The sequence below is a fragment of the Lactuca saligna genome, chromosome 4 (genome assembly GCF_052625555.1).
Source record: "Lactuca saligna cultivar CGN05327 chromosome 4, ASM5262555v1, whole genome shotgun sequence".
In the NCBI taxonomy this organism is placed as follows: domain Eukaryota; kingdom Viridiplantae; phylum Streptophyta; class Magnoliopsida; order Asterales; family Asteraceae; genus Lactuca; species Lactuca saligna.
This window is the reverse complement of record NC_136420.1, coordinates 15,170,721-15,197,986: the sequence shown is the minus strand read 5'-3', so window position 1 is coordinate 15,197,986 and position 27,266 is coordinate 15,170,721. Positions and strand designations below refer to the sequence as shown.

Sequence of the window (27,266 nt, the reverse complement as noted above, 5' to 3'; positions counted from 1 at the left end):
GGTTATGACGCTACCACACCCTTGCTTTCATCTTTAATTGTGTCCTTCCCACAAAATGAACCAGAAATTTTAAATGACCATATAAATAGATATGATTTATCCATGCTTTTGTCTAACAATTGTGATGTAGCTATAGCCCCGACATCAATATCATTACCAGTCACGAGACCATTCCTCCACCATCATCATCAATAGCTAGTGAGGCACAACCAAGTACCGATAGCCATCTCGTAAATGAGAACCAACCCAATCTAGGTAGTCTAGACACTGGTGTAGCCCAACCTTAGGTTAATAGTCATGTTTACTTCTCCTATCGATGCATCTCCTCCCACGCCCCCACCGGGTGTTCAAACACAGGGTTGTACCTGTAAATCATTCCCACACAAATTTACAGATGGAACAGTTATCTATGATCCTTACAAACAAGCTTTTCTAGCTGCACCTACTTTACACAACAAATCTCTATCTGATCCAACTTGGAAACAAGCTATGGAAGCCAAATTTGCTGCTTTGCAACACAACCAAACATGGTTATTAGTTCCTCGACCTCCTGGTGTTAATATAGTCAGCTGCAATTAGACTTTTAAAGTACAACAACACCTTGATGGCACCATCAACAAACATAAAGCTCATTTTGTGGCTCTGGGCTTTACACAATAATATGGTGTGTATTATTCAGACACATTCAGTCTCGTGGTTAAACCAAGTACGATGCATTTGATACTTGCCTTAGCTATTTCACGGTATTAGCCACTTCAACAAAGTGACGTCAGTAATGCCTTCCTTCATGGTTTTCTACATGAGGAGGTCTATATGCAGCAGCCCCCCAGTTTTGAAGATCCCCAATGGCCTCATTATGTGTGTAAATTGCAAAAATCCATTTATGGGCTCAAGCAATCTCCCCGCGCTTGGTTCTCTTGACTTTGTGATAAGTTGCTCCACCTCGGTTTTCGACCTTCCAAAGCGAACATTTTATTATTTATATTTTCACAATAAGTATATCAATATCTACATATTTTTGTAGTTGTGTATGTTGATGATATCGTCATCACAGGGTCGTCTCCTTTTCGTGGTTAACAAACTCGTTCATGTCTTATCCGATTCTTTTCTAATTAAAGATCTTGACCGGTTAAGTTATTTTTTTGGGATTGAAGTTCTTCACAATTTAGGGGGAATCACTTTTATGCAACACAAGTATGCCACTGATCTTTTACATCATGCTCATATAGAGAATTGTAAAAGCATTTCAACCCCGATGTAAGTAACGGAAAAACTCTATCGAGATCATGGAAAACCGCTAAATGATGAAGAGGCATTCAAATATAGAAGTATTGTTGGAGGTCTTCAATATCTTACGTTGACATGACTAAACATTTCCTTTGTGATGAATAAATTATGTCAATATCTCTTAAAACTAATGAACATTCATTGGGAGGTAGTTAAAAGAACTATAATATGTAAAGGGCACAGTAAATACAGAAATCAAACTTATTCAAATCCAACACTCTTAAGTATCTTCTTCACAGATGCATATTGGGCAGGGTGTTCGGACTATTGTCGATCTACAGGTAGCTATGCAATATTTCTTGGACATAATCTGATTTCTTGGAGTTCACACAAGCAACCTAAAATGTTAAGTTCGAGTACATAGGCTGAATACAAGGCACTTGTAAATGGTACAACAGAAGCAATATGGTTGCAAACTCTACTAAAAGAGTTAGGAATTTGACAGTCGAGACCTTCGGTTCTATGGTGTGATAATCTAGGTGCAACATATTTAACAACAAACCTGATATTCCATGCCTGCACAAAACATACATCGGTAGACTTTCACTTCGTTAGAGAAAAGGTAGTAATAGGAGCTCTTAATGTTCGGCTTATATCTTCTAGAGATCAGCTAGCCGATAGATTAACTAAGCCTGCCACTAAGAACATGTTGGAACATCTAAAACACAATCTCAACCCGGTAAAGATTAAGATTGAAGGGGACTGTAAACGTGTTCCATAGTAGATAAGAGATATAATAGTTTGAATATGTATTTGTTATAAAGATAGGATATAGTTTGTTAGATCTTTTGTTATATCTTATCTTGTATTGTAAATTTATAAATATAGATTAATACCAAAGGGTTTCCTACGACAATTATCCCTTTCAAATGATATAATTTATATACTTTCTATAGAAAAGATTTATTCAGTTTAAATATATATAATTGTAACGCCCGTAGATCCGGGCTAGTCAATTTAGAGACGATAGGCATCAAAAATGGATTTTTGATGAAAGATTATTTAGAATTAATAATCTTAACTAAGTTATAGTATATGTTACAAGGTTTCCGTGCATATAAAGAACGCCGAAATCCGAGTTATAACGAAGAAGTTATGACCTGTCGAAGTTTCGCGACAGTATCGGAACGACGCTGAATGATGTAAAAAAAGTGAATTTATGTTAGAGTGATATTTAGCCTTATCAATCTAAACGAAAGTCGTAGAGTTCGTTAAACCGTGAGCGTGCATAAAAAGAACGTCCAAATCTGACTTCGTATGAGGAAGTTATGATTTTTCTAAGTTTCAGCTTAGTAGTATGCAGCCCGAATACTCGATTTGAGATCGAGCGGTTTTTAGCTGAAACAATCTAAACGAGAATCGAAGATCTCATTGTTAGTAGTGAAACGATGAAAAGTTAGGCGATAACAGATGTCGGACGAAGAAGTTATGAATTTATAACGAAGTTTTCCTGTCCCAACCTTCTAAAAATAAATAATAAAAATAAAAGTCAAAATTAGCCAACGGAGTCTAAATGAAAGTTGTAGAGTATGGTCTGACCTACGCGTGAATATAAATAACGTCGAAAACGGAGCTCGTATGCAAAATTTACGCAATTTAGAAGTTCGACGAGTCAAATTACGCCCAGCGTAATTTGAGTACGCCCAGCGTACTCAGAGGGGTGCAACCTGTCTGACCAATACTCAAGTGCCACCAATTGACGCATGCAGTGACGTCAAAGTACGCCCAACGTAATCCCAGACCCAACAGCCTATAAATAGAACTCGAGATCAGCCATTTTCCTTGCGATTTTTCCTCCCTTCTCTCTAAGTTTTGCATCGTTTTACGTGCCAATAATATCCCGAAGCCCCGATATCATTCCCGAGCCCCGAAGTAAGTCCCGAGGCCCCGAAGATCTCGAGAAGTGCGATTCCCGAGCCGAAGCTCTGCCCGCGAGGAGCCCGGTTTTTGTGAAGATCTTCCAGATCTACGGAGAAACACTACTTCTGCAAACCGTAGTGCTGCCCGATCATCTTCTAATCAAGTGAGTGTATACTACCTTTCATAAACACAATAATAATACAAGTATGGTTTGAGTGTATTAAGTATATTGTTGTTTATATGTGTGAGTGTGTAGTTACTTTCTTCTAACGCATAATTATGAAGTATTTTATACGAAATATGTGTTATGTGTATATATATTGTTGTTTATATGTATGAGTGTGTGGTTACTCTCTTCTAAACACATAAATATAAAGTATTAGCTATGAAATACGTGCTATGCGATATATATTAATTGTCTATATGAGATGGGCTTGGCATTGATGTTTTTATATGGGTGTTAAATGATTTAAACTATATATGTAATTTATATCTACAAATATGTTGGGTAGAACATGGGTAGATGAAATAGTTGATGTGTGTTGAACAAATGTGATAAGAGACAGGTGATGATAATTAGGTGATGAGAAATAGGTGATGATAGAAAGGTGATGATAGTTAGGTAATGATAAATAGGTGATGTGAGATGAGAGGAGATACCATAACCTTGACCGGCGATGTGGAAATTTGGCGATGTAGTCATCTACCAGAGTATAGATGGCGACCACGGACTATTCTAGATGACCCCGTAGAAACACCAGCAGGCTCATAACCTGTAGGTGATGAATTACGAGTCCAGGCGATGTTGTGGCTACGTATTCATGCGATGATACTCTAACCCTTACTATGAATTACGAGTCCAGACAATGTTGTGGCTATGTATTCATGCGATGATAGTCTAACCCTTATTATGACTTACTAGTCCAGACGATGTTGTGACTACGTATTCATGCGATGATCCTTAGGAAAAAGTCCTTAGGAACAATCATACAAGGAAATGTGATGTAAGGAGATGGGAGGTAAATATGATGTAGGAGATGACCCTTAGGATAATTCCTTAGGGAAGGTACTTAAGAAATAAATGGAGATAACGGGGATTGGTTATTGGGTTGATTGTTTGATGATTGAATATAATAATTATATTATTGTGGGTTGAAAACCCTATATGCTCACCAGACTCCCAAGCCTGACCCACTCAGTTTAATTGTATCACAGGTATTGATACGAAGCTGCTTTGCACTGAGAGATTAAAGAAGATGTAAATCATTAGTGTAATTGAATGTAAGTTCTGTTTATGCTTATATGTCTGTATCGGAACATGACATCCCGGGGTTTTATTATTAAATGAAAATACATTCTCTTTGAGAAATGTTTTGATAAGTTATTATCATATCTTGTTTTGGGAACAAATTCCGCAACCGTTTTCTTTAAAAGATTACTCTAATTTTATAAAACAAAGCATAAACAAATCGGTCTTTTTTGGCCGTGAAAATGGGGATGTCACAATAATATATAATAATATAACCAAATATTATTTAACTTCATTTTTAGAACCATGATAACACTTATAAATTTTTTAAACTAGATTTGAATCTATAAATTCTTTGGCCGAAGGACACCATGTCAATATCATATATTTTTTTTATATATGATTTAGCTTGGTGAGGATCTAACACCATATCTTAAAAATCAAATTAATTAACCCATAATCGGCCAATTAAAATAACTGATTAGCTATTAGGCCATCGGGTATGGCGTAGCTTTTGACACGTAAATGATGAGGTGGAAGGTCTGTTCACACATGAACACCGTCCCTAGCCCGTAAATGTGATGTGGATTGGTACCGGCTACGCTCAGTTACGACCAATAGAATAGCAATCTCACAAACGGTCAAAAACTGTCCCGTTAACCAATTTTATAAAAATTTACTTTCTAACTTTAAATTAAACCCCAACACTTTTGTATCATTTCACACCTCAAAACCACTCAAATCTCTTTTTATTTTCTCATCTTTTTCTCAAAGTATGGATCAAAATCATAATACCCGAACGAGTCTAAACACCCCAACAACCCCAAACACTATCAACATCTTAATTACATGAAAGTGTTAACATCCCTAATCCAACAATAACCACTATTTACCAACATTCCATGTGAATCAAACTACTTCCAACAACAAAGACCACAACAATTCAATCAATCTTAATTCCAAGTTTTTCAACAATTTCAACATCAACAATTCTAAACACAACCATCTCAACAATTCCAAACACAACAATTACAAGTCTCATTATCTAAATCCTAAACTATAAACCTCAACAATAACGAAGAAGAACGAGTCCAAGAAACACAACCATCTAGAAGAATGCTACCAAAAGAAAAAGCTACAAAAAATGAGGAACGGATTAGACCACTTTCACTCGCTTTTGGGAAGACAAACAAATCGAACATACGACACAGTCAATGAAAAATGGCGCGGATTACAAACGGCTTGCACAAAGTTTAATGACATATTTGAAATTATGAAAAATATGTACAAAAGTGGTAACAACTATCTCAATATTTTATTAACCGCTTGCCAACAATACAAAGTTACCAACGGTGGTAAAATATCTGACAAACAAAAAGCATGAGAAATTTATCGTGCGGGTCTAAAATGGATCCTTAAATCAGAGACTTCACATTTGGAATCGACCACCGACTCTAACAAAAAGTCAACAACTTTTGAGTTAGATGTGGGTTTTGGTGTCGACCTCAATGAAGAGTTCCACGACACCGAGGGGGAGGGTCCACCGGAAGTGCAACTTCGTCAACCACCGGGAATAAACAAAGGAAAAGTATGATGGCTGCAAGCGGAAAATCGAGTAGTGAAGATGTACTTGCGGAAAAAATTGACAACACTCTAAGTTTTTTTACAAAAAAATATGAAGCAACGGAGGCAGCTCATATTTCGGAAACTGACACTTACCGATTTTCAAATTTTAAATGCAAAGCCACAACTAGATATCAACTAGGAAAATCTAGCTGCATTTCTAAAAATCCAACAACAAGTTCGTGATAAGTATTTAAATTAGGTTTTATCGTTTTTAATTTTTATGTTTAATTTTCTATGTTTTTTAAGTCATTTTGGTTTAAATTTGTATGGTTTTATGTTTTTTTTTAGTAATTTAGGTTTGAAAATTTATGTTTTTATGTTTTTTTAGTAATTTACATTATGTAAGGTGTTTTTAAATAATATGAAATATTTATTTATGTTTACTAATTATATTTTTTTTATTTAATCTAAATATAAAAAAAAAAAAGATAAACAATATAGAGTGGTAATTATTTCCAAAAAGCTAGTGAAAATATGATGTAAGATATATAAGACATCACTTTTCTAATTTTTCTAATTAACATGTAATGATCATACCCTATGGTCTTAAATATTTAAAATGTTTTTTCTAACGTTTCTAATTAAACGTTGGACATGTTTTTTGAGAATTTGAGGTGGTGACTATTAAAAACGAAGTATTTTTGTGGAAACTAAAAAGGATATTATACTTTTCTTATGCTCTTATGTTTATTAAAAACGAGCTACACGTTAAAGTGGCAAATTATTCTCTTTTATATTTATACGTTTTAAAAGTATGAATACCGACCATCAAAACTTTTTACTACTTATTATTAGATTACCCTTTTCTCGTTCAAATAATAAATCTAAATAGTCGAGTTAATTCTCATCATAGTTCTATCAAATTAGCAAACTAGTAAGTAGTAACACAACACTTTTATGTTTTAACTACGTAAGCTTATTTTACAACTTTTGAAGATGAATAAGAAGACCACATGCATGTATGTGTATAATTTGAAAATTCAGATTCAAAGCATGTAACTAATTTGAGTGCAATGACAAAATAACCATTAATTTTTTTTTTTTAATTATCAAGTCAAATGTAATTATAAGATCTAATTATACAAGCAAAGTACATTAACTTTAATATGTTTTTTCCCACACTTCTCGTATATGAGCAAAATGAAATCCAATCATGCAAATTTTAAATTTTGTGTTGAGAATTAGTTTTTTTGTTTAGTTATAATTTTACAGTTTATGATTTTATATATTTTTTAAAAAATAAAAAATAAATATTATCAAATTGGGTTAAAAATTGGATATTTTGTACAAAAGAAAGAAAGTAGTAGAACACGGAGCAAACCTCGCTTGTCCCTCACGAATGCGCCATTACATTGCGTCAACTCCAGCCACCATCCTCCGCCGTCTCCTCCCGCCGTGCACGTGCACTCCACCGCATCAACACTCTTCGAATCTTCATCTTTCTCTCTCTCTATCTCACTGTCTTCCTTCCAATCTCACACAAACACACATTACATTCTCTGATACACATACATCTCTGTGTTTTTTCACGCAAACACTCTCTCACTTTCTACATCTGTAACGGTATATCTATATCTCGGGCACACAAAGGGGCGAAGGGGAAGCCACTTGATTCGGATTCCCTACCCCTATAATGTGATTTGTAGCCGCGAGATGCACGCTAAAAATCGGCTCCCCAGCAGTGGACACAATACCCCGTCGCCACCGGCCTCCCCCCTTCGCTCCCCTCGTCTCCGACATCCCCGCTCCGGAAAAACCGCCGCTCGATTTGTTGTTGGTGTTAATCGTTCAATCACACAACGTATTGCGTGGATCGTACTAACCTTTCTATTACGTCGCCAGGGGGTTTTCCTTTTCGCCCCTCTTCTCTACATCTCTGGTATGCTGTTTTACATGGGGACTGTCTCTTTTGACGTCGTTCCCGATGTAATCAAGTCTCGGAGGGCTCCAGGGTCAGTGTACAGGAGTCCAGAACTCTATGCTAAGCTTCGACACGAGATGGATGCCGACAATTCGTCATCCGATGCGGTTAGTAGTTTCCAAAGTTTGCCCTAATGTGACGTTGATCCTTTTTTTTTTGTTAAGATCTTGTCCCTGTTTTTGAATTATTGCAATCTACCATGAACAATTATTTACTTGATTGGATATGGTTAGCTTCTAGCTTATAGCACCGATTACAATCCCACTGCACCTGAACCGCATTGATGCCACGCTGTGAAGAATTACAAGCTATGGAGGCATAAGTAGCTTATATTTCAAACTATACTATACACATACGGATTGAATTTGGGAAACAAGACAGATATGATGTATTTCATTTGCTTTTTCTAGATCTGTACCAATAATAATTTCATCACCTCATCACCTGCACTGGCTTTAATCCACCATTGCTAAGTTGAACCTCTGTCTCCTTGAGGAAGACCAACTGAGAAGAATGTGATAGACTAGGGTTTCAATTGGGGAGGATTTGCATATCCTACCAAATTAAATTAGGGTTTGGATTAAAAAATGAAAAATTTTCTTCTGCTCTCGTTTTCTGATTCATAACACTCAACTTAATGTAGATGTCAACCATATGGAAACATGCTAAAGGTGGTGACTGGAGGCCTTGTATAAACAAGTTTTCAGGAGGTATGAACACTGAACTTTCTTTCAAACATGAAAAGCTTGTTTGATGCTTCCTTGACTCTAACATATGCCATTGCTCATCCAATTTTGACTTTTTTTAAACTGATTTATATCTTATGTTAATGGGGCTTGAAATTAAGAGACTTTTACACAGAACTACAACCGACTCTTACTCTTCAACTGATTAAAATCTTTTCATCTTGTTTGTAACAATGCATCTCGAAAGATTTTGTTTTGAAAGTTTCTTTGTTCTTTTAGGTTTGCCAGAGTCAAATGGATACATATATGTTGAAGCAAATGGTGGCTTGAATCAACAAAGAACATCGGTAATTTACATTAAATGTTTTCATATCAATTTCATTATCATCTACAATTACCTAACATTTACATGTCTCTCTCTAGATTTGCAATGCAGTTGCTGTGGCAGGCTATCTTAACGCGACACTTGTCATTCCAAATTTTCATTTCCATAGCATTTGGAGAGATCCCAGGTTTGTAAACATAAACATGATCTTTTACTAATTAATATATCTGCTTAATGTTATATGTACATATACTTTAAAGTATTTATGTGTTTTTTTGGTTGTATTTCAGTAAGTTTAGTGACATATATGATGAAGAATTTTTCGTTAAAACATTGGAAAATGACGTACGGATAGTTGACACTGTACCTGGATACCTAATGGAAAGGTTTGACCGGAATTTGACCAATGTTTTCAACTTCAGAATAAAAGCATGGGCACCTGTTCAGTACTACAGGGATACAGTTCTTCCAAGGCTTCTAGAAGAAAAGTAAGCCTATTTTGTTTTAACTACTTTGTTTTTTTTTAATCATCTGATCATATTTTAATGTGGTAAATTGTCAGGTTCATAAGGATTTCCCCATTTGCAAACCGATTATCATTTGATGCACCTCCTGAAGTTCAACGCCTTCGATGTTTAGCAAATTATGAAGCTTTAAGATTTTCAAGCCCTTTATTGACAATGGGTCAAACTTTAGTTTCAAGAATGAAAGAACGGAGTAAAATCAATGGTGGAAAATACATTTCTGTCCATCTACGCTTTGAGGAGGTCTGTACTCTTTATCTCTAAAAATGACCATTTTGCCCTTTTTGTTCTTGTGGTACGTGATTTTCACCACCATCTTGCAGTTTTGGTTCTTATTGCAAGTTTTTGTATTGATTTTGGTCCTTTAGTCATTAGCTTTCACAACCCTTTTGTTAAATTTGTAAAAATGACCATTTTCTCCTTTTTGCGATATATGATTTCTACTGGGTGTAGTCCAAAAATGAATCGTTTTGCCATTTTTGTCTTTATTGGAAGGTTTCATATCAATTATGGTCCCTGTGTCTAACTTTTAACAGCCTTTTTGTTAAATCTGTAAAATTACCAAAGTTGCAAAAGGTTTTGTTTTTGGACTTAACCTGGTAAAATGAACATACCACAGGGACCATTTTTGTAAGTTGTGTATCATTGAAGTGAGATGTGACAAAAATAATTGTATAGGACATGGTTGCTTTTTCTTGCTGTGTATATGATGGTGGATCAAAAGAGAGTGAAGATATGGTAGCTGCAAGAGAGAGGGGGTGGAAAGGTAAATTCACAAAACCTGGTAGAGTTATTCGGCCTGGAGCCAATAGGGTAAATGGAAAATGTCCCCTCACACCTCTAGAGGTAATTAAAATAAATATCATTATTCCTTCTTCACGTTTATGAACCAAAGTTTCTTGAAAATTTTAATAATTTAAAAAGGGTTATTTAATTTAATTATTAGGTTGGGTTGATGCTTAGAGGAATGGGATTTGATAAAAGCACATCCATTTTTCTTGCTTCCGGAAGAATATATGATTCAGAAAGACACATGGCTCCGCTTCTAGAAATGTTTCCCCTTTTACAAACCAAGGAGATGTTAGCATCTTCCGAGGAATTAGCGCCGTTTAAGGTTTGATTGTTTGTCTTATTTCAGGTTTCTTTTTGTATGACTAAGTTTTGACTTTTGATTGGTTGGTTGTAGAACTATTCTTCTAGAATGGCTGCTATAGATTACACTGTGTGTCTACATAGCGAAGTATTTGTGACAACACAAGGTGGAAACTTCCCTCATTTTTTATTGGGACATAGAAGATATCTCTTTAATGGACATTCAAAGACAATTAGACCCGATAAACGAAAGTTAGCAGTATATTTTGACAACCCCAAGATCGGGTATGAATTTGAATTTATACATCTTTATTATACGATTTAGTTATATATAATTTGATTGTTTTGTTTATAGGTGGAGAACGTTTAAAAGGCACATGTTAAGCATGCGAGTTCATAGCGACTCGAAAGGAATTGAACTGAAAAGGCCAAACGACTCCATATATTCATTTCCGTGTCCAAATTGCATGTGTCGTGCAAATAAAACAGAAGATTCGAGAACAGTAGTAGGGTCCACTTCTTGATGATTTGATTTGATTTGATTGCGTTTTGCATTTTGTGAGCTATAGCTAACATTGGAAATTCTTTATTTTTTTTTTCCTCCAATGATTGATCAAAACATTTGGAGCCTCCGATAATGATGAAGGAAAATGAAAAGGTGGTGGGTGGTTTAGAACAGGAATTTGTACATGATTCAAGAACCAGATAGTTGGTGTATGTGTATCTAAGGAAGGAAAAGTTGGATTGCAAATATCTTTAACCTCATTGTTGTTGTTAGTTTGTGTGTGTACAATAGTGACAATATTTGTTTTTTTGTTAAATTTTCATGGGTTTCTTTCTTTGTCTTGGTAAATGTTTGAAAATGGAAATAGATACTATCCTTTAGAAAGTTATTTAAGAAATCATATTTGACAACTGCATCCTAAATTGATAAGGAAGTGTGAAATGAAAAAACATTAATTTAGTTTACTAGTACAAAAATTGACAAAATGACTTAAAAAGGTAAAGTTGCTGTACAAGGTTAGTCATTAATGATTTTTCTTTTTTAATTTATTTCATAATAACTAGTGTAGGTTTCCAAGGAAAAATCTGTTTTCAGCGATTTTTAGTATCTCTGACACCTATCATCTTCAATTAATAATATAGTATGAATTTTCTAATGAAGTCTTCTATTATTCTCTTTTGATTGCAACCACTTTTTTTTTTTTCTGCCTATCTTACCATCAAGTGGGTAATGACACCCATCAAAAGACAATTTCCTTGTTTAATAACTATGATGATTGATATATTTGACGAGTCTTCACACGCAAGACTTGCTGCGATTAGCCCGTTGGATCCACATTATTGGGAAAAACAACTTTGGTGCGACGTCTAGATCGGAGCGGATATACCTAGATAAAAAATGTTTGTGTTGAGAAAAAAATTAGTGATGACTGTAGTTGCTGGGAAAATATATGTCGTCGGTGGGTCTACTCAAAGGATATCAGTAGAGTACCAGAGGGTTGTTGGGTAATGATGGAACACACACCGATGCTAGTATAGGTGCACATGTCTATGCGAGCTCGGTGACCGGAAAAATGTTAGCGAAGATGACCGGAGGCTCGTCGGAGATGCCAAAGTCCCCTAGAAAATCAATCTTTTGGTTGGAAACCTACAAAACGAAAGTCGTGTAGAAAATCAATCTTATGGACAAACCTAACAAGTTAATGGATTTATTTTGCAAAAAAAACAATAATTAATAATAATAATAAAATAAAATAAAAATAAAAATAAAAAATATTAATGACTAACATATACAACACAAAAAAATGTTACATTTTAAATTCATTTTTCCATAAAAATTACATCTAGATAAATATAATGGCTAAAGATAGATTTTAGAGGAAATTACATTCTTGGTCCTTATGGTTTTTCAGTTTTAACGCTTTTGGTCTTTCTATTGCGATTTTAACACCACCGGTCTTTATCGGAGGTTTAGATAACAATCAAGTCCCACACTAAGCCTACCTGAAGGTTTTTATTTATTTATTTAACCTAATGAACTTAATGGTTTAAGCATTTGTTCTGAAGAGAGTGACAAACTATTAAGACACTAACCCTTTACATTTTGCCTTTCTTCTTTTCTCCTCACATTAAAACTGATGACTATTGTGAAAAAATGTTTTTTGAAATATAAAGGTAAAATGGTTATTTAGTTTATTCAGTCTAGAAAAGAAAAAAACCTGATGTATATCATTACACATTCAATCACTGTACTCATACATGACTTAATGGAGAAAAAAATAGAAACAACCCTTTAATCTTTAGTTCAACAGTTTCAAAGATCAAGTCATGGCTATAACTTGCATTTAATAGATATAGAAGATTGCAAATCAATTGCAGACAACTGGTTCATGTTTCTTGGTATAGTTGGGTATTTGTATATGAAGCCTTTTTTGGTACATTTTGTACATCTTACTTTATAAACCCACTAAGTGCACCTTTCATCCGGTTCTTCTCATGTACCTTTGGGTGTTTCTTTTTTGGGATATATTTCAGGGAATTTGATATAAATGGACAGATGATACATGCTAGTTGATTTTTTGTTATTTAATATTTTGTAATGGACCTTGGATGATGTGATGAATCCCCTATTATGGTATGTTATCTTTACATTATGGTATGCTTTTTATGTTTATATTATCGATGGTATAATTTACCATTTCAGCATTATACTTTGTATTGGTCATTTGCCTTTATCATTACAATATTATACTTTCCATCAGACCATTTTCCATTTACATTTAACAAATTTCAGCATTGTACTTTACCATTAGAGTAATCAACGATACCATTTGCATTTACATTTAACTAATTTCAGCATTGTACTTTACCATTATAGTAATAAACTATACCATATGCATAATAATTTCATAAATATTTCATAGATTGTAACATTCTGAAAATATGAATAAAATTTTTATTTTTAAACCATCAAATCCATACAACCATTTGTTCCAAAACCAATGAGAGTAAAATGTATCTTTCAAACATCAAAGTAAAACAATAATAATCAGTACGGAAAAAGCCATCAGGGGAAGCTATGCAGTCAAGCTGGTCCATTCCCTTTGGAACTAGAAGTACCTGAAAATGTTTAACCAAAAAACTATAAGCATAAAGCTTAGTGAGTTTCCAAAATACCACATACCATACATAACATCGGGCCCTGCCCAACATATAAATGAGCCTACCCTAGCATACAAACGGGCCCAACCCATCATACAATGAAAAAGTCACAAAGACAACTAGTATCCTATACAATATAATGAGAAGACTCACCTTGTCGAGGTAATCATTAACTAACAGCTCTCACAGCCAACGAATGGGTGCTATACACCTCCTAATAAACCACACAAGGTAAACCCTTAGTCTACCTTCTAAAACTAGAAATTTAACCAAAAGTCAACCCATGCCAAAAGTTAACGGTCAAGGTCAAAGTCAATAGTCAACATCACAAATAGCTGATACTCACATTGTGACCAACCTATGGTCACATCGTGGCTAACAAACTCAACCCCGATCCAAAACTCTAGATTTGAACAGCTCAGTTGTGCTCAAAACCATTGTCACGTCGTAATGATCATGCCTCACATCGTGAGAGAGTCCGTCTAAATCAAGCGGGAAATCTTATCGTCATGTCGTGATGTCCATATGGTCACGTCGTGACTACTGCAATTTGGGACAACTTAATGCATTCAATCCTTAATCCTTTAAGCCATCCATTCCAACTTTTCATTGAGCCTTGTTACTTCAAAAACATTCTAAAAATCAATTCTTTATAGACATGCATGTCCAATGCATGGCTTGATCTCTTATCAAGTCAAAATGATGAAAATGGAACCACAATCCCATGAATGTCTTCAAAACTTAGCCAGACTTCAAATCCAACATATACAACCCTTAAAGGACCTCAAGGACCCATAAAATTACCAACTTTATGGAATCCCACCATTCCAACTTTCTCAAACATGAAGATAAAGGGACAAAAACTTAGATCTAGAAACCTAAAACAATAAAGTTTGGATCTTGAACACTTACATAGGTCCAAAGATGCCCAAATGAAGTCCAAAGCTTGCCAAGATGCACCCAACACTACCAAATCCTTCTTCTTTCTTCAAAAGCAACCAAAAGCACCAAGATGAGCTAAAAAAATGGAGAAGAGGGTATTAGGGTTTGCCTCAAGGTTATAGAGGGTGATAGTGGCTGGAAATGATGCCCTAAATATGTCGTGACCATACCCTTGTCACATTGTGAGAGCCATCCTAAAACACATTCTCATATCTGATATGTCACGTCGTGACAACCTTCTTGTCACACTGTGACATATGGTTTTTCTAAAAAATCATACCGTTGACTCCTTAATGCCATACACTGATCCATTAAAGGAGACAGTGTCACATAAATAACTTCTGCAAGTAACAACTACATACCAAAACAACAATTACATAAGCATAAGCTCATTTTCATAGTCAATCTAAACATTCCCAAATGTTTTATATCTTCATAACCACTATTGTCAACATGAAAAAAATAAGAACTAACAACCCTACAATTTTCTATCAATGTCTTCATCTGTCCATACTCTGTATGAGATAGGTCGTTATTAATATGACCATCTTCTTCATTTTACCATTTGAAAAAAACAAAAGTCCTCTCCTTCTACATAGGAAAAACATAGTTGGGATAAATTACATACATTTTATCAGGTTTTCTGAAGAAATTTAAAAATTAGGGCACCCGTAAATTTTTTCCCATAGTTCTTAGGTGTTTCTCAAGAATCCCACCATTCCAACTTTCTCAAACATGAAGATAAAGGGACAAAAACTTAGATCTAGAAACCTAGAACAATAAAGTTTGGATCTTGAACACTTACATAGGTTTAAAGATGCCCAAATGAAGTCCAAAGCTTGCCAAGATGCACCCAACACTACCAAATCCTTCTTTTTTCTTCAAAAGCAACCAAAAGCACCAAGATGAGCTAAAAAATGGAGAAGAGGGTATTAGGGTTTGCCTCAAGGTTATAGAAGGTGATAGTGGCTGGAAATGATGCCCTAAATATGTCGTGACCATACCCTCGTCACATTGTGAGAGCCATCCTAAAACGCATTCTCATATCTGATATGTCACGTCGTGACAACCTTCTTGTCACGCTGTGACATATGGTTTTTCTAAAAAATCATACCGTTGACTCCTTAATGCCATACACTGATCCATTAAAGGAGACAGGTGTTACATAAATAACTTCTGCAAGTAACAACTACATACCAAAACAACAATTACATAAGCATAAGCTCATTTTCATAGTCAATCTAAACATTCCCAAATGTTTTACATCTTCATAACAACTATTGTCAACATGAAAAAAATAAGAACTAACAGCCCTACAATTTTCTATCAATGTCTTCATCTGTCCACACTCTGTATGAGATAGGTCGTTATTAATATGACCATCTTCTTCATTGTACCATTTGAAAAAAACAAAAGTCCTCTCCTTCTACATAGGAAAAACATAGTTGGGATAAATTACATACATTTTATCAGGGTTTCTCAAGAAATTTAAAAAATTAGGGCACCCGTAAATTTTTTCCCATAGTTCTTAGGCGTTCATGCAACATATACCTTAAACAAATCTCCACAACTACATCTAACTACTCTTTTGTTTCTTGATATTGAACCACCTTGGAAGCTCGATTTGGCAGAAGAACTTGACATTTGACAAAAAGAGAGAGGGTGGAAGAAAAGTGTGACATCCCCAATTTCACGGCCAGAAAAGACCGATTTGTTTATGCTTGTTTTTAAAATCAAAGTAATCTTTTAAAGAAAACAGTTGCGGAATTTGTTCACAAAACAAGATATGATAATAACTTATCAAAACATTTCTCAAAGAGAATGTATTTTTATTTAATAATAAAACCTCGGGATATCATGTTCCGATACAAACATATAAGCATAAACAGAACTTACATTCAATTACACTAATGATTTATATCTCCTTTAAATCTTTCTGTGAAATATGTCTTCATATCGATACCTGTAATACAAAGAAAACTGAGTGGGTCAGACTTGGGAGCTTGGTGAGCATATAGGGTTTTCATCCCACAATGTTATATCATATATTTATAAATATAGAACATCCAAAATTGTACAATTTCACCATATAAAGGCAAATCTTATCCCACCCCATCGATCCTCACAACTACACGATCTAAACTCTCGTATCTAAAATTTTCCTCTTTACCCGATCCCTACTCACGGATCTAAAACTATTATCTTCACCCGATCCATACTCATGGATCTAAAACTAACCTTTTCACCTGATCCATACCCACGGATCTAAAACTAACCTTTTCCCCTGATCCATACTCACGGATCTAAAACTAACCTCCTGATCTGATCCATACTCCCGGATCAATAATTGTACCCACTCCATACTCCCGGAATAGGGACAATTAACTATACCTTAATCCTGATCTGATCCATACTCCCGGATCAATAACTGTGCCCAATCCATACTCCCAGACTAGGGACAATTAACTTAGTCTTAATCCATACTCCCGGACTAATAACAAGTTTTATCTCTTTACCTGATCCATATTCCCGAATCTAAAACTAAACTCTTGGTCTAATCCATACTCACGGATCTAAAACTAGCCTCTTGATCTCATTATCCAACTCATCCTTTTATCACACACCAACTATCTCATCTACCCATGTTCTACCCAACATATTTGTAGATAAAAAATACATATACAGTTTAACTCATTTAAAAATTATATAAAACATCCATTCCACACTCATCTCAAATAAAACACAACAATATATACAAACATATAGCACATATTTTATAACAAATACTTCATATTTATGTGTTAGAAGAATATAACCACACACTCACTTGATTAGAAGATGATCAGACAACATTACGACTTGTAGAAGTAGTATTCTTCGGTAGATATGGAAGATCTTCACAAAAACCAGGCTCTTTGAGGGCAGAGCTTCGGCTCGGGAATCGCACTTCTCGGGATCTTCGGGGCTTCGGGACTTGATTTGGGTCTCGGGAATGATACTGGGGCTTTGGTATATTTCTTTCACTACTATTAACGAGATCTTCGATTCTCATTTAGATTGTTTCGACTAAAAACCGCTTGGTATCAAATCGAGTATTCGGGTTGCATACCGCTAAGTCGAAACTTAGAAAAATCATAACTTCCTCATACGAAGTCAGATTTAGGCGTTCTTTTTATGCACGCTCATGGTTTAACGAAGTCTACGACTTTCGTTTAGATTTCTAAGGCTAAATATCACTCTAACGTAAATTTACTTTTTACGTCATTCAGTATCGTGTCGGTTCTGACGCGAAACTTCGACAGGTCATAACTTCTTCGTTATAACTCGGATTTCGGCGTTCTTTATATGCACGGAAACCTTGTAGCATATACTATAACTTAGTTAAGATTATTCATTCTAAATAATCTTTCATCAAAAATTCATTTTTAACACCTATCGTCTCTAAAGTGACTAGCCCGAAATCATCAAAGAAATAGGACTTGCATAATGATTCCACTCGTTATTTCTTCATCCTAGGTAATTACCGTAACTTCTATGTTTCCCAAAAAGGGTATTTACCTCTATGACTTTCTTGACCGCAGATGATGCTCAATCTTGCATCTGCTTATCGTACTATGTTGTACTTTCAATCGTAACCTTCAAGTTACCAAATAAGTCCTTATTGTGGACTCCTCTTTCTTCTTAGGATAAATACTTTCCTTTATCTATTGTAACAGACCGATGGGTTGTGCTCTACTAACCCTTCATCGCATGATGCGATGCTTAGACTCGGTCTTTTTAAAGTTATATTCCAGAATGGAATATACCTCCCTTCATATTCTAATGTGATATAATCACATTTCAGCATGTAGCATTTCTAGCTACAAACTTTATGAACAATGAGTGTGATACCAATGATCGCATTAACTTCAATCTTCTGACTTACGTCCGATGTTACTTCGAACTAGGTTCTCCGAACCACGTAACATACTCACCGTAGTCGGACTCCAATTAGATATGACCACTAGGGTCGGAACAAGAACCATCTTATTAGTCATTACCGAAACAATGGTAATGACATACCAAAATAAAATGGAATCAATCACCAGCTTCTTGGTAACCTTGTGACTCTCCCTGATCCAAGTACGAGTCCTGTGCTTCTTGTAGTATATGCATCTACTACCTTTCACACCTACTCATACTCGTCCCAAGTATTGTCTTGCAGTCAACCAAGTCACCATACAAGAAAACCACATAATCATTCAACACATCAGATAGCAAAACTAGGGTTTATATTATTTCTTGAAACGATTACACAAAGGTTCAAGTTCACCCTATACTATGCCTCTAGTAGGCTACACTTCCTGATACAGACTTTATATATTGATATGAATTCTTCATCCTTGAATCCTCGCATTGTTTTCTGATTTGTCGAGGATCATGTGGAATGCTCTTGGCTATGGTGGTGCATTTGGCCTTATAGCCTCTTCTTTTCTTGGGCAGTTTTGCTTGAAGTGCCCTTCTTCGCCACACTTAAAGCAGACTTCTCTTTTGGTTGGGCATTTGTTGGCGTAATGACCAGTCTTCCCGTATTTGAAGCAAGTCATTTCTTTAGAGCATTCCCCAATGTGCTTCCTTTTGCACTTGTTATACCATTGTGCTCCGTCTTCGAGCTTCTTCAAATCAAACTTCGAAAATTTTCTCTTCTCATCATACCTTGAAGATCCTTCAATCTTTCTTTTCTCGCCCACCTCGTTTCTCTCCAGACCCCTTTCCTTTAACTGGGTCTCCACATTTTTAGCTGCTCGGACTGCTGTCTTCAAAGTAGTTGCCATCTTGACTGTTGGGCCAAAGTCGGCAGGCAGTCCATTTGAGAACCTCTCAATTTTTGAGAGTTCAGTTGGCACTAAGTATGGAAATAACTTCATCTTTTCGGTAAATGCAATAGCATAATCATCAATGCTCAATTTACCTTTCTTAAGGTTCTGGAATTCATTATTCAGATCAATCAGATCTATCTCTGAGCAGTATTGCATCTTTAACTTCTCCAGTAATGATTCCCAAGACATCCTCAGGGCTTCCCCTCGAGGCATCATATCTGCCAGTAACTTCCACCAGCTCAAGACTACGGTCTTCAATTGTCTAACTGCAAAGATAGTCTTCTATTTGTTACTACAGTCGCAACTCTCAAACACAATCTCCATTTCGGAGATCCAGTCCATAATCTCAACAGGCTTTGGGCTTCCAGAAAGACTTGGCGGCTTGGCGCCCAAGAAATTTTTATACATACGTCCATCCCTGTTTCTTTCCCTTTCCGGGTCATTCCTTTCTGCCACTAGGGGTTCTGCTTGTCCAACAGTCCCGCTGTAGTTACCTCCCTTCGATGGCCCTCCATTCACTTCGGGCTCTTCCACTTGAAGTGACATTATGTTGGAGTAATCTCCTTGTCTCCTCCATTTGGCGATCCAACATCATCTGCATCATCGCTTGCACCCCAGCCATCATCATTGGCTCTGGTGTTGTTGCTACAACAGGTGCTTGCTTAATCACAGGTGGTTGATTCCTGTCTTCGTTCACGTTTCCAACTCCACTTCTGGTTCTTACCATTTTTGATCTACACACCGAATATGGTGAATTCGGATCCTAAATCACGATAGATAATTAATTCCTCCTTATCACCCCGAAACGTTTACATACTAGTTCTAATATCGTAGTCGTAAGCTTAGAATCCTAAACACACAAGGTTTCCAGATCTGGTCGGCAACAAACTATGGATCTGAACAAATAATAGCATTGATATAGCTATCTCACAAAACATTTAGCACATAAAAACATCTTAGGCATCATTCCTAAAATAAACTAGTGCTTTTGTCAATTTAGGTGTATTACCTAACATTTTTTTTTAGACACACTCCTCAGAATCATTACTGAGCATTCTAAGTTTAAGTCTAGAAATTTCCTACAAAATTCCTAGTTCACTTAAACTAATGCTCTAATACCAACTGTGACATCCCCAATTTCACGGCCAGAAAAGACCGATTTGTTTATGCTTGTTTTTAAAATCAAAGTAATCTTTTAAAGAAAACAGTTGCGGAATTTGTTCACAAAACAAGATATGATAATAACTTATCAAAACATTTCTCAAAGAGAATGTATTTTTATTTAATAATAAAACCTCGGGATATCATGTTCCGATACAAACATATAAGCATAAACAGAACTTACATTCAATTACACTAATGATTTATATCTCCTTTAAATCTTTCTGTGAAATATGTCTTCATATCGATACCTGTAATACAAAGAAAACTGAGTGGGTCAGACTTGGGAGCCTGGTGAGCATATAGGGTTTTCATCCCACAATGTTATATCATATATTTATAAATATAGAACATCCAAAATTGTACAATTTCACCATATAAAGGCAACTCTTATCCCACCCCATCGATCCTCACAACTACACGATCTAAACTCTCGTATCTAAAATTTTCCTCTTTACCCGATCCCTACTCACGGATCTAAAACTATTATCTTCACCCGATCCATACTCATGGATCTAAAACTAACCTTTTCACCTGATCCATACCCACGGATCTAAAACTAACCTTTTCCCCTGATCCATACTCACGGATCTAAAACTAACCTCCTGATCTGATCCATACTCCCGGATCAATAATTGTACCCACTCCATACTCCCGGAATAGGGACAATTAACTATACCTTAATCCTGATCTGATCCATACTCCCGGATCAATAACTGTGCCCAATCCATACTCCCAGACTAGGGACAATTAACTTAGTCTTAATCCATACTCCCGGACTAATAACAAGTTTTATCTCTTTACCTGATCCATACTCCCGGATCTAAAACTAAACTCTTGGTCTAATCCATACTCACGGATCTAAAACTAGCCTCTTGATCTCATTATCCAACTCATCCTTTTATCACACACCAACTATCTCATCTACCCATGTTCTACCCAACATATTTGTAGATAAAAAATACATATACAGTTTAACTCATTTAAAAATTATATAAAACATCCATTCCACACTAATCTCAAATAAAATACAACAATATATAAACACATAACACGTATTTTATAACAAATACTTCATATTTATGTGTTAGAAGAATATAACCACACACTCACTTGATTAGAAGATGACTAGACAATATTACGACTTGTAAAAGTAATATTCTTCGGTAGATATGGAAGATCTTCACAAAAACCAGGCTCTTTGAGGGCAGAGCTTCGACTCAGGAATCGCACTTCTCGGGATCTTCGGGGCTTCGGGACTTGATTTGGGTCTCGGGAATGATACTAGGGCTTCGGGATATTTCTTGCATGAAGAACGATGCAAAAACGCGAGAGAAAGGGAATAAATGAGCAAAGAAACTCGACAGCCTCGACTTCCTTTTATAGGGACTAGAACCTTCGATTACGCTCGGCGTAACCTAGATAAGCCCGGTGACTCCCTCCCTTTGGATAATATCCGGATTTTTTATTTAAATTAAATACCTTAATTATTTAATAAACTTCAAAAATTCATGTCTTCCTCATACGAGCTCCGTTTTCAATGTTATTTATATCCCCGTGTAGGCGAGACTACGATCTATAACTTTCGTTTAGACTCCGTCGGCTAATTTTGACTTTATTTTTATTATTTATTTTTAGTAGGCCAGGAAAACTCCGTTATAAATTCATAACTTCTTCATCCGATGTCCGTTTTCGCCTATCTTTTTATCGTTTCATTACTATTAACGAGATCTTAGATTGTCATTTAGATTGTTTCGGCTAAAAACCGCTTGGTCTCAAATCGAGTATTCAGGCTGCATACCGCAAAGTCGAAACTTAGAAAAATCATAACATCCTCATACGAAGTCAGATTTGGACGTTCTTTTTATGCACGCTCATGGTTTAACGAACTCTACGAATTTCGTTTAGATTGCTAAGGCTAAATATCACTCTAACGTAAATTCACTTTTTACGTCATTCAGCTTCGTGCCGGTTTTGTCGCGAAACTTCGATAGGTCATAACTTCTTCGTTATAACTCAGATTTTGGCGTTCTTTATATGCACAGAAACCTTGTAACATATACTATAACTTAGTTAAGATTATTCATTCTAAATAATATTTCATCAAAAATTCATTTTTGACACCTATCGTCCCTAAATTGACTAGCCCGGATCTACGGGCGTTACAAAAAGGGGGTGTGAATTTGGGATCAATGTAAATGGATGTGTGATAGGGGTTTTAAATTAGGATCAATGTAGGTTGGTAAAGGGAAACCGATGAAAATCATTAAATGACTAAAAGAGGAAAACGTGAGGCATCTGTGTAAAACAAAAGACATTGGGCATAATGTTTTTTTTTTAATTATTATTATTATTATTATTATTTATTTAGTTGGGGGCTTTTTATGGAAATAACCCTAATTATAATCTTTTTCTTCTGAAGAAAGATTTGAACAACAAAACACCATATTCGTTCCGACATCTAACATTGTTGTGCAATGATTAAGATGTGTAGATATTCTGCTATCAGAATGAGAAACATAAACAAAAGAAGAAAAAGAGCCTAAAGTCATTGACATATCAAAGAAACTTTTGGGGTTTGGGCTTTTCCAGAGCCCAGAGAAGCAGGTGGGGTAGGGGTTTGGGATGTCTGTAGGTGAATGTTGGAGTCGGAAACGATTGGGGGAAAGAAGATAAGACGACGATAGAGCATACCCTTTACTGGTAGCCTCCTGCTCAACTACCAACAATGATGGGTGATCGCCTTGTTAGGAGCATACCCATTACTTGTGGTAGGAGGTACAAGGGTGGTGGTGATCTTAATGGAGATTGAACAATGGAGGTGGAAACAGACAATGACCTAACATTGCTAGGGCATTTGTTAACAATTTTATAGAATGACCCCCGAAGTTATGAAAAATAAAGCAAAGAAATTAAAAAAGGGTGTAGTGGTAATTTCACATGCATTTTAACGATGGAAAATGACAAGATTAAGTCCCCAAATATCTGATTGTTACAAATACTTTCAATAGGGTCCATCGGTGTTAAAACTCAATATAAAGACCAAGAATGTTAAAAACTACCAACGACAAAAACTAAAAATTTAATGTACTATAGGTTTTAATATAGGATGTCATTGTGCTGGGGGTGTGGCATTATGGCCTCGACATGGCTAAGGTGGCCTCTGTGCACACCGCCCCCCCTTGACCTCGACATGATGAGGTGAGAAGCCCTTATTGTTGACCAATTATCGAGTCTTTTTCCTCTTTGATTTCTTCTTAGGGATGAATTTTTTAACTGAAAAATCGAACCGAACTAGAATCGAACAGTGGTATTCAATTTGGTTTTTGGCTTTTTTGGTTCCGAACACCTTGTTAGATAGCACATTTCTTAGTAGAATCAAACCGAACCAGAACCAAATATTGGTATTTGGTTCGATTCTCAATTCTTAGTTTATGATTTATTTAGTTTTCGGTTTTGAACCTAATTTACACGACTACCGTTGGTGATTTGTATCACTAGTATTATTTAAGTGTAATGTGATTAATTTGTTGATTAATGTTGCATGATAAATATTAAACAAGTTAGGTTGGTGCAAAGTACATATTTGTTTAATTTTGTTTTGGTTGAAAGTACACTGCTATTTAGGAACGAAACCTTTAAACTAATGGGGGTCTGGAAGCAACACCCTAGGAGCGAGGTCCAAGGGGTAGCAATCCCTGATGAGGTAGGTCTAAGGGGCAGAGCCCTGACAGGTTATGGTGGTCGTGAAACTGTTTTATGACACTTTTATGATAATTTTGCTTGCCAGTTTTCAACCAAGGGTTATATGCCTGATTTTTTTTTTTTTTTTTTTTTTTTTATTTTTTTTTATCAATTTTCTGATACACATAATATCATATCATCTTCTTCGATCCTCATTCTCTGTTCTTGTAATATTGAGATTTTTGAATATACCCTTGAAAATTTTTAATCTAAACAGCTCTCAGCTAGCCAAGTCTTTCTAATACCTGCTTCTTGTCCCCCGTTGGGTAGCCCACCCCCTCACTTCTTTGTCTCTTGGATATTCATCTTCTTTGCTAGAGTGGAAAGATCAGTATTCCCCTTAGCCTTATAAAAATCTTGTTGATATTAAATTTATTATTTAATGTGTGTGAATATTAATTTCTAACTGTTTATTAATAAGCGTGATAAACATATAACGATAGTTCGTTATGCAAATTACGATTTATTTAATGTTAAAAAACTTAGAACTTAAGGCATATATTTTTCTACTCAAGAAGCAATCGTCAGCCATAAAGGCATAAACTCATCTTGAGAAACAAAATTGAGAAAACTGCGGCTTGAATTGATATCCGAATCTTTGATACTTCCGTTTACATCTCGATTTCGGATTGCTTAGACAAGAACAATAAGAGAGTCAACTATGGGAATCGTCGGAAATCTGAGTTCTGACCAGCTTCAGTTCTTCAATTCTCAAGGTACTAGCTGCTTCTTCTTCTTCCTCCCCCAAACCCTAACTTCTTTTCCCTTGTTGGATTTTAACTTCAATATGCGCTAATATCGCAGGGTATCTTGTTATCGAATCTTTCTCGAGTACTGAAGAGGTTGAAGCGTTACGAAAGAGGATGGACCAATTGCTTGACGGCTTTGATTGCTCTTCCTCCGCCTCAATTTTCTCCACCAAGAACCAGGTCCATTTTATTGCTTCAAGTTTTTCAAAACTTATCAACATGTTTGATTGACGTCATAGATTAAAAAAACATTCATTGTTAACTTCCACTTTCTTCATGCTATGTTGAATTAGGGAATATTCCAAAAATTAACAATGTTTCTGATTCAAATCATGATAAAACCCTATTGAATTTTGGGTCAACATGACTTATTCGATAAAACCGTATTCTCCCCAATTGAATAACCTTTCGCTGTTTATTTGTCCTTCAGCAAAGGACAAGCGATGACTACTTCTATGACAGCGCTGATAAGATCTCCTTTTTCTTTGAAGGTATATACATGATTCAATTGATCTTTCTAACTATTAATCAAATCATCTAAACATGTTTCTCTTTGACAGAAAAAGCATTCGATGACGATGGAAAGTTAAAGCAACCAAAGCAGCTCTCTATAAACAAAGTCGGCCATGGTATCCGCAAAAAAAAAAAAAAAAAAAAAAAAAATTTTTTTTTTAAACAAACATGTAAATTCACCACTTTTAATCTAAATATCATGTTTCTTAATCTCCCTTTATGTAGCTCTACACGATCATGATCCCGTTTTCAAAAAAGTCTCTTGCTCAGATAAAATGTCAGGCATATTACAATCATTGGGATACAAAAGGCCAGTAATCATTCAGTCGATGTACATATTCAAGGTATATTATCCATTAAGAACTTTTTCTACACATTTAGTATTTAATTTTTTAATTTTTTAATTTTTTGTGATTTCAGCAACCAGGTATAGGTGGTGAAGTGGTTCCTCACCAGGACAATTCATTTCTATACACCGATCCACAAACTTGCACAGGGCTATGGCTGGCTCTAGAAGATGCCACCATTGTTAACGGTTGTTTATGGGCAATTCCCGGGTCCCACAAAAGTGCGTATTTTTTTAAAATCTTTTTTAAAATCGATTCGTAATATTTTAATGTTAAAAAAAAAAAAAAAAAAAATTCCAGATGGCCTTGTGAGACGATTTTTGAGAGATGATAAAGGCGTTCACTTTGACAAGCCCTCCCCATCTTATGACCAAAATGACTTTGTTTCCATTGAAGTGAAAGCTGGATCTTTGGTGCTCATTCATGGTGATCTTATTCATCAAAGGTTGTTTTTTTTTAATAATTACAAGAAGATATTTTTTTTTTTTTAAAACTTATTGAGCTTAATAAAAAGCATTTATGGTTTATGTATATAACCTCTTAATCTTGGTTGTTGTTATTGCTGTTTGTCAACAGCTTTGAGAATCAATCCTCAAAATCAAGGCATGCTTATAGTTTGCATGTAATCGATACAGAAGATTGCAAATGGGCTGCAGATAACTGGTTTGTGTTTTTTTTTCTTTAGAATAAATCTTTAAAATTTTATAAATACGACATTTTTGTGAAGTTTTTATGTAGGATGAAAATCTTGAATGTGATGATGAGGTTTTTGATTTCAGGATTAGAAGGAATGTGGATCCTGAGCCCCTATATGTATCATAGTTTTGAGATCTCTTTGATCTTAACAGTGGAATTATATGCACATTTTAGTATGCATACTTTTTCTGGGTATGTTTGTAATAATAATATGCTACGAGATCTTCCTTTAATTAACTGAAACATGTTGTAGGAAATCTTGGCATTTGTTGTTTAGAATATTTCAGTGAATATTAAACAATATTAAGATACATGTTTATTTTTTCGAAGTTAAAAGTTATACCAAATTTCTAAAAAAATCACTTGGAAAAAAATGAAAGTTGAAGAGGTTTGAATACCTGTAGATGTTTTGTAGTTTGAATCATTCCAAAAAACAAATTATTACGAAATGACAAGTATTGAACATACGCTGTGTCGCACAACAGATAATGGTTTGAAGAAAATTTTCTAAAAAAATAAA

General features: G+C 35.3%; 2 protein-coding genes across 2 annotated transcripts; both read left to right on the top strand.

Moving 5' to 3' along the window:
• Positions 1-7,324: 7,324 nt before the first annotated feature.
• Positions 7,325-11,423, top strand: LOC145041288 (O-fucosyltransferase family protein). The gene is made up of 10 exons (XM_078989296.1): positions 7,325-8,050; positions 8,587-8,653; positions 8,909-8,976; positions 9,053-9,141; positions 9,245-9,442; positions 9,517-9,721; positions 10,157-10,324; positions 10,425-10,592; positions 10,665-10,855; positions 10,926-11,423. Exons 1-10 carry the CDS (start codon positions 7,676-7,678, stop codon positions 11,092-11,094), a joined length of 1,698 nt encoding a protein of 565 aa, XP_078845422.1. The 5' UTR covers positions 7,325-7,675; the 3' UTR covers positions 11,095-11,423.
• A 13,537-nt stretch (positions 11,424-24,960) lies between these two features.
• Positions 24,961-27,057, top strand: PAHX (phytanoyl-CoA dioxygenase (PhyH) family protein). The gene is made up of 9 exons (XM_078989295.1): positions 24,961-25,157; positions 25,246-25,370; positions 25,621-25,681; positions 25,751-25,819; positions 25,929-26,047; positions 26,124-26,271; positions 26,351-26,495; positions 26,627-26,713; positions 26,830-27,057. The coding sequence occupies exons 1-9, from the start codon at positions 25,103-25,105 to the stop codon at positions 26,870-26,872; spliced, it is 852 nt and encodes a 283-aa protein (XP_078845421.1). The 5' UTR covers positions 24,961-25,102; the 3' UTR covers positions 26,873-27,057.
• Positions 27,058-27,266: the final 209 nt, after the last annotated feature.

Coding starts and splice junctions, on each gene's coding strand:
- LOC145041288 (XM_078989296.1), top strand. CDS start 7,676: ATGCACGCTAAAAATCGGCTCCCCAGCAGTGGACACAATACCCCGTCG. Junction 9,443..9,516: donor CCAAGGCTTCTAGAAGAAAA/GTAAGCCTATTT, acceptor GTAAATTGTCAG/GTTCATAAGGATTTCCCCAT. Junction 10,325..10,424: donor GTCCCCTCACACCTCTAGAG/GTAATTAAAATA, acceptor TTTAATTATTAG/GTTGGGTTGATGCTTAGAGG.
- PAHX (XM_078989295.1), top strand. CDS start 25,103: ATGGGAATCGTCGGAAATCTGAGTTCTGACCAGCTTCAGTTCTTCAAT. Junction 26,272..26,350: donor AATTCCCGGGTCCCACAAAA/GTGCGTATTTTT, acceptor AAAAAATTCCAG/ATGGCCTTGTGAGACGATTT. Junction 26,714..26,829: donor AAATGGGCTGCAGATAACTG/GTTTGTGTTTTT, acceptor TTTTGATTTCAG/GATTAGAAGGAATGTGGATC.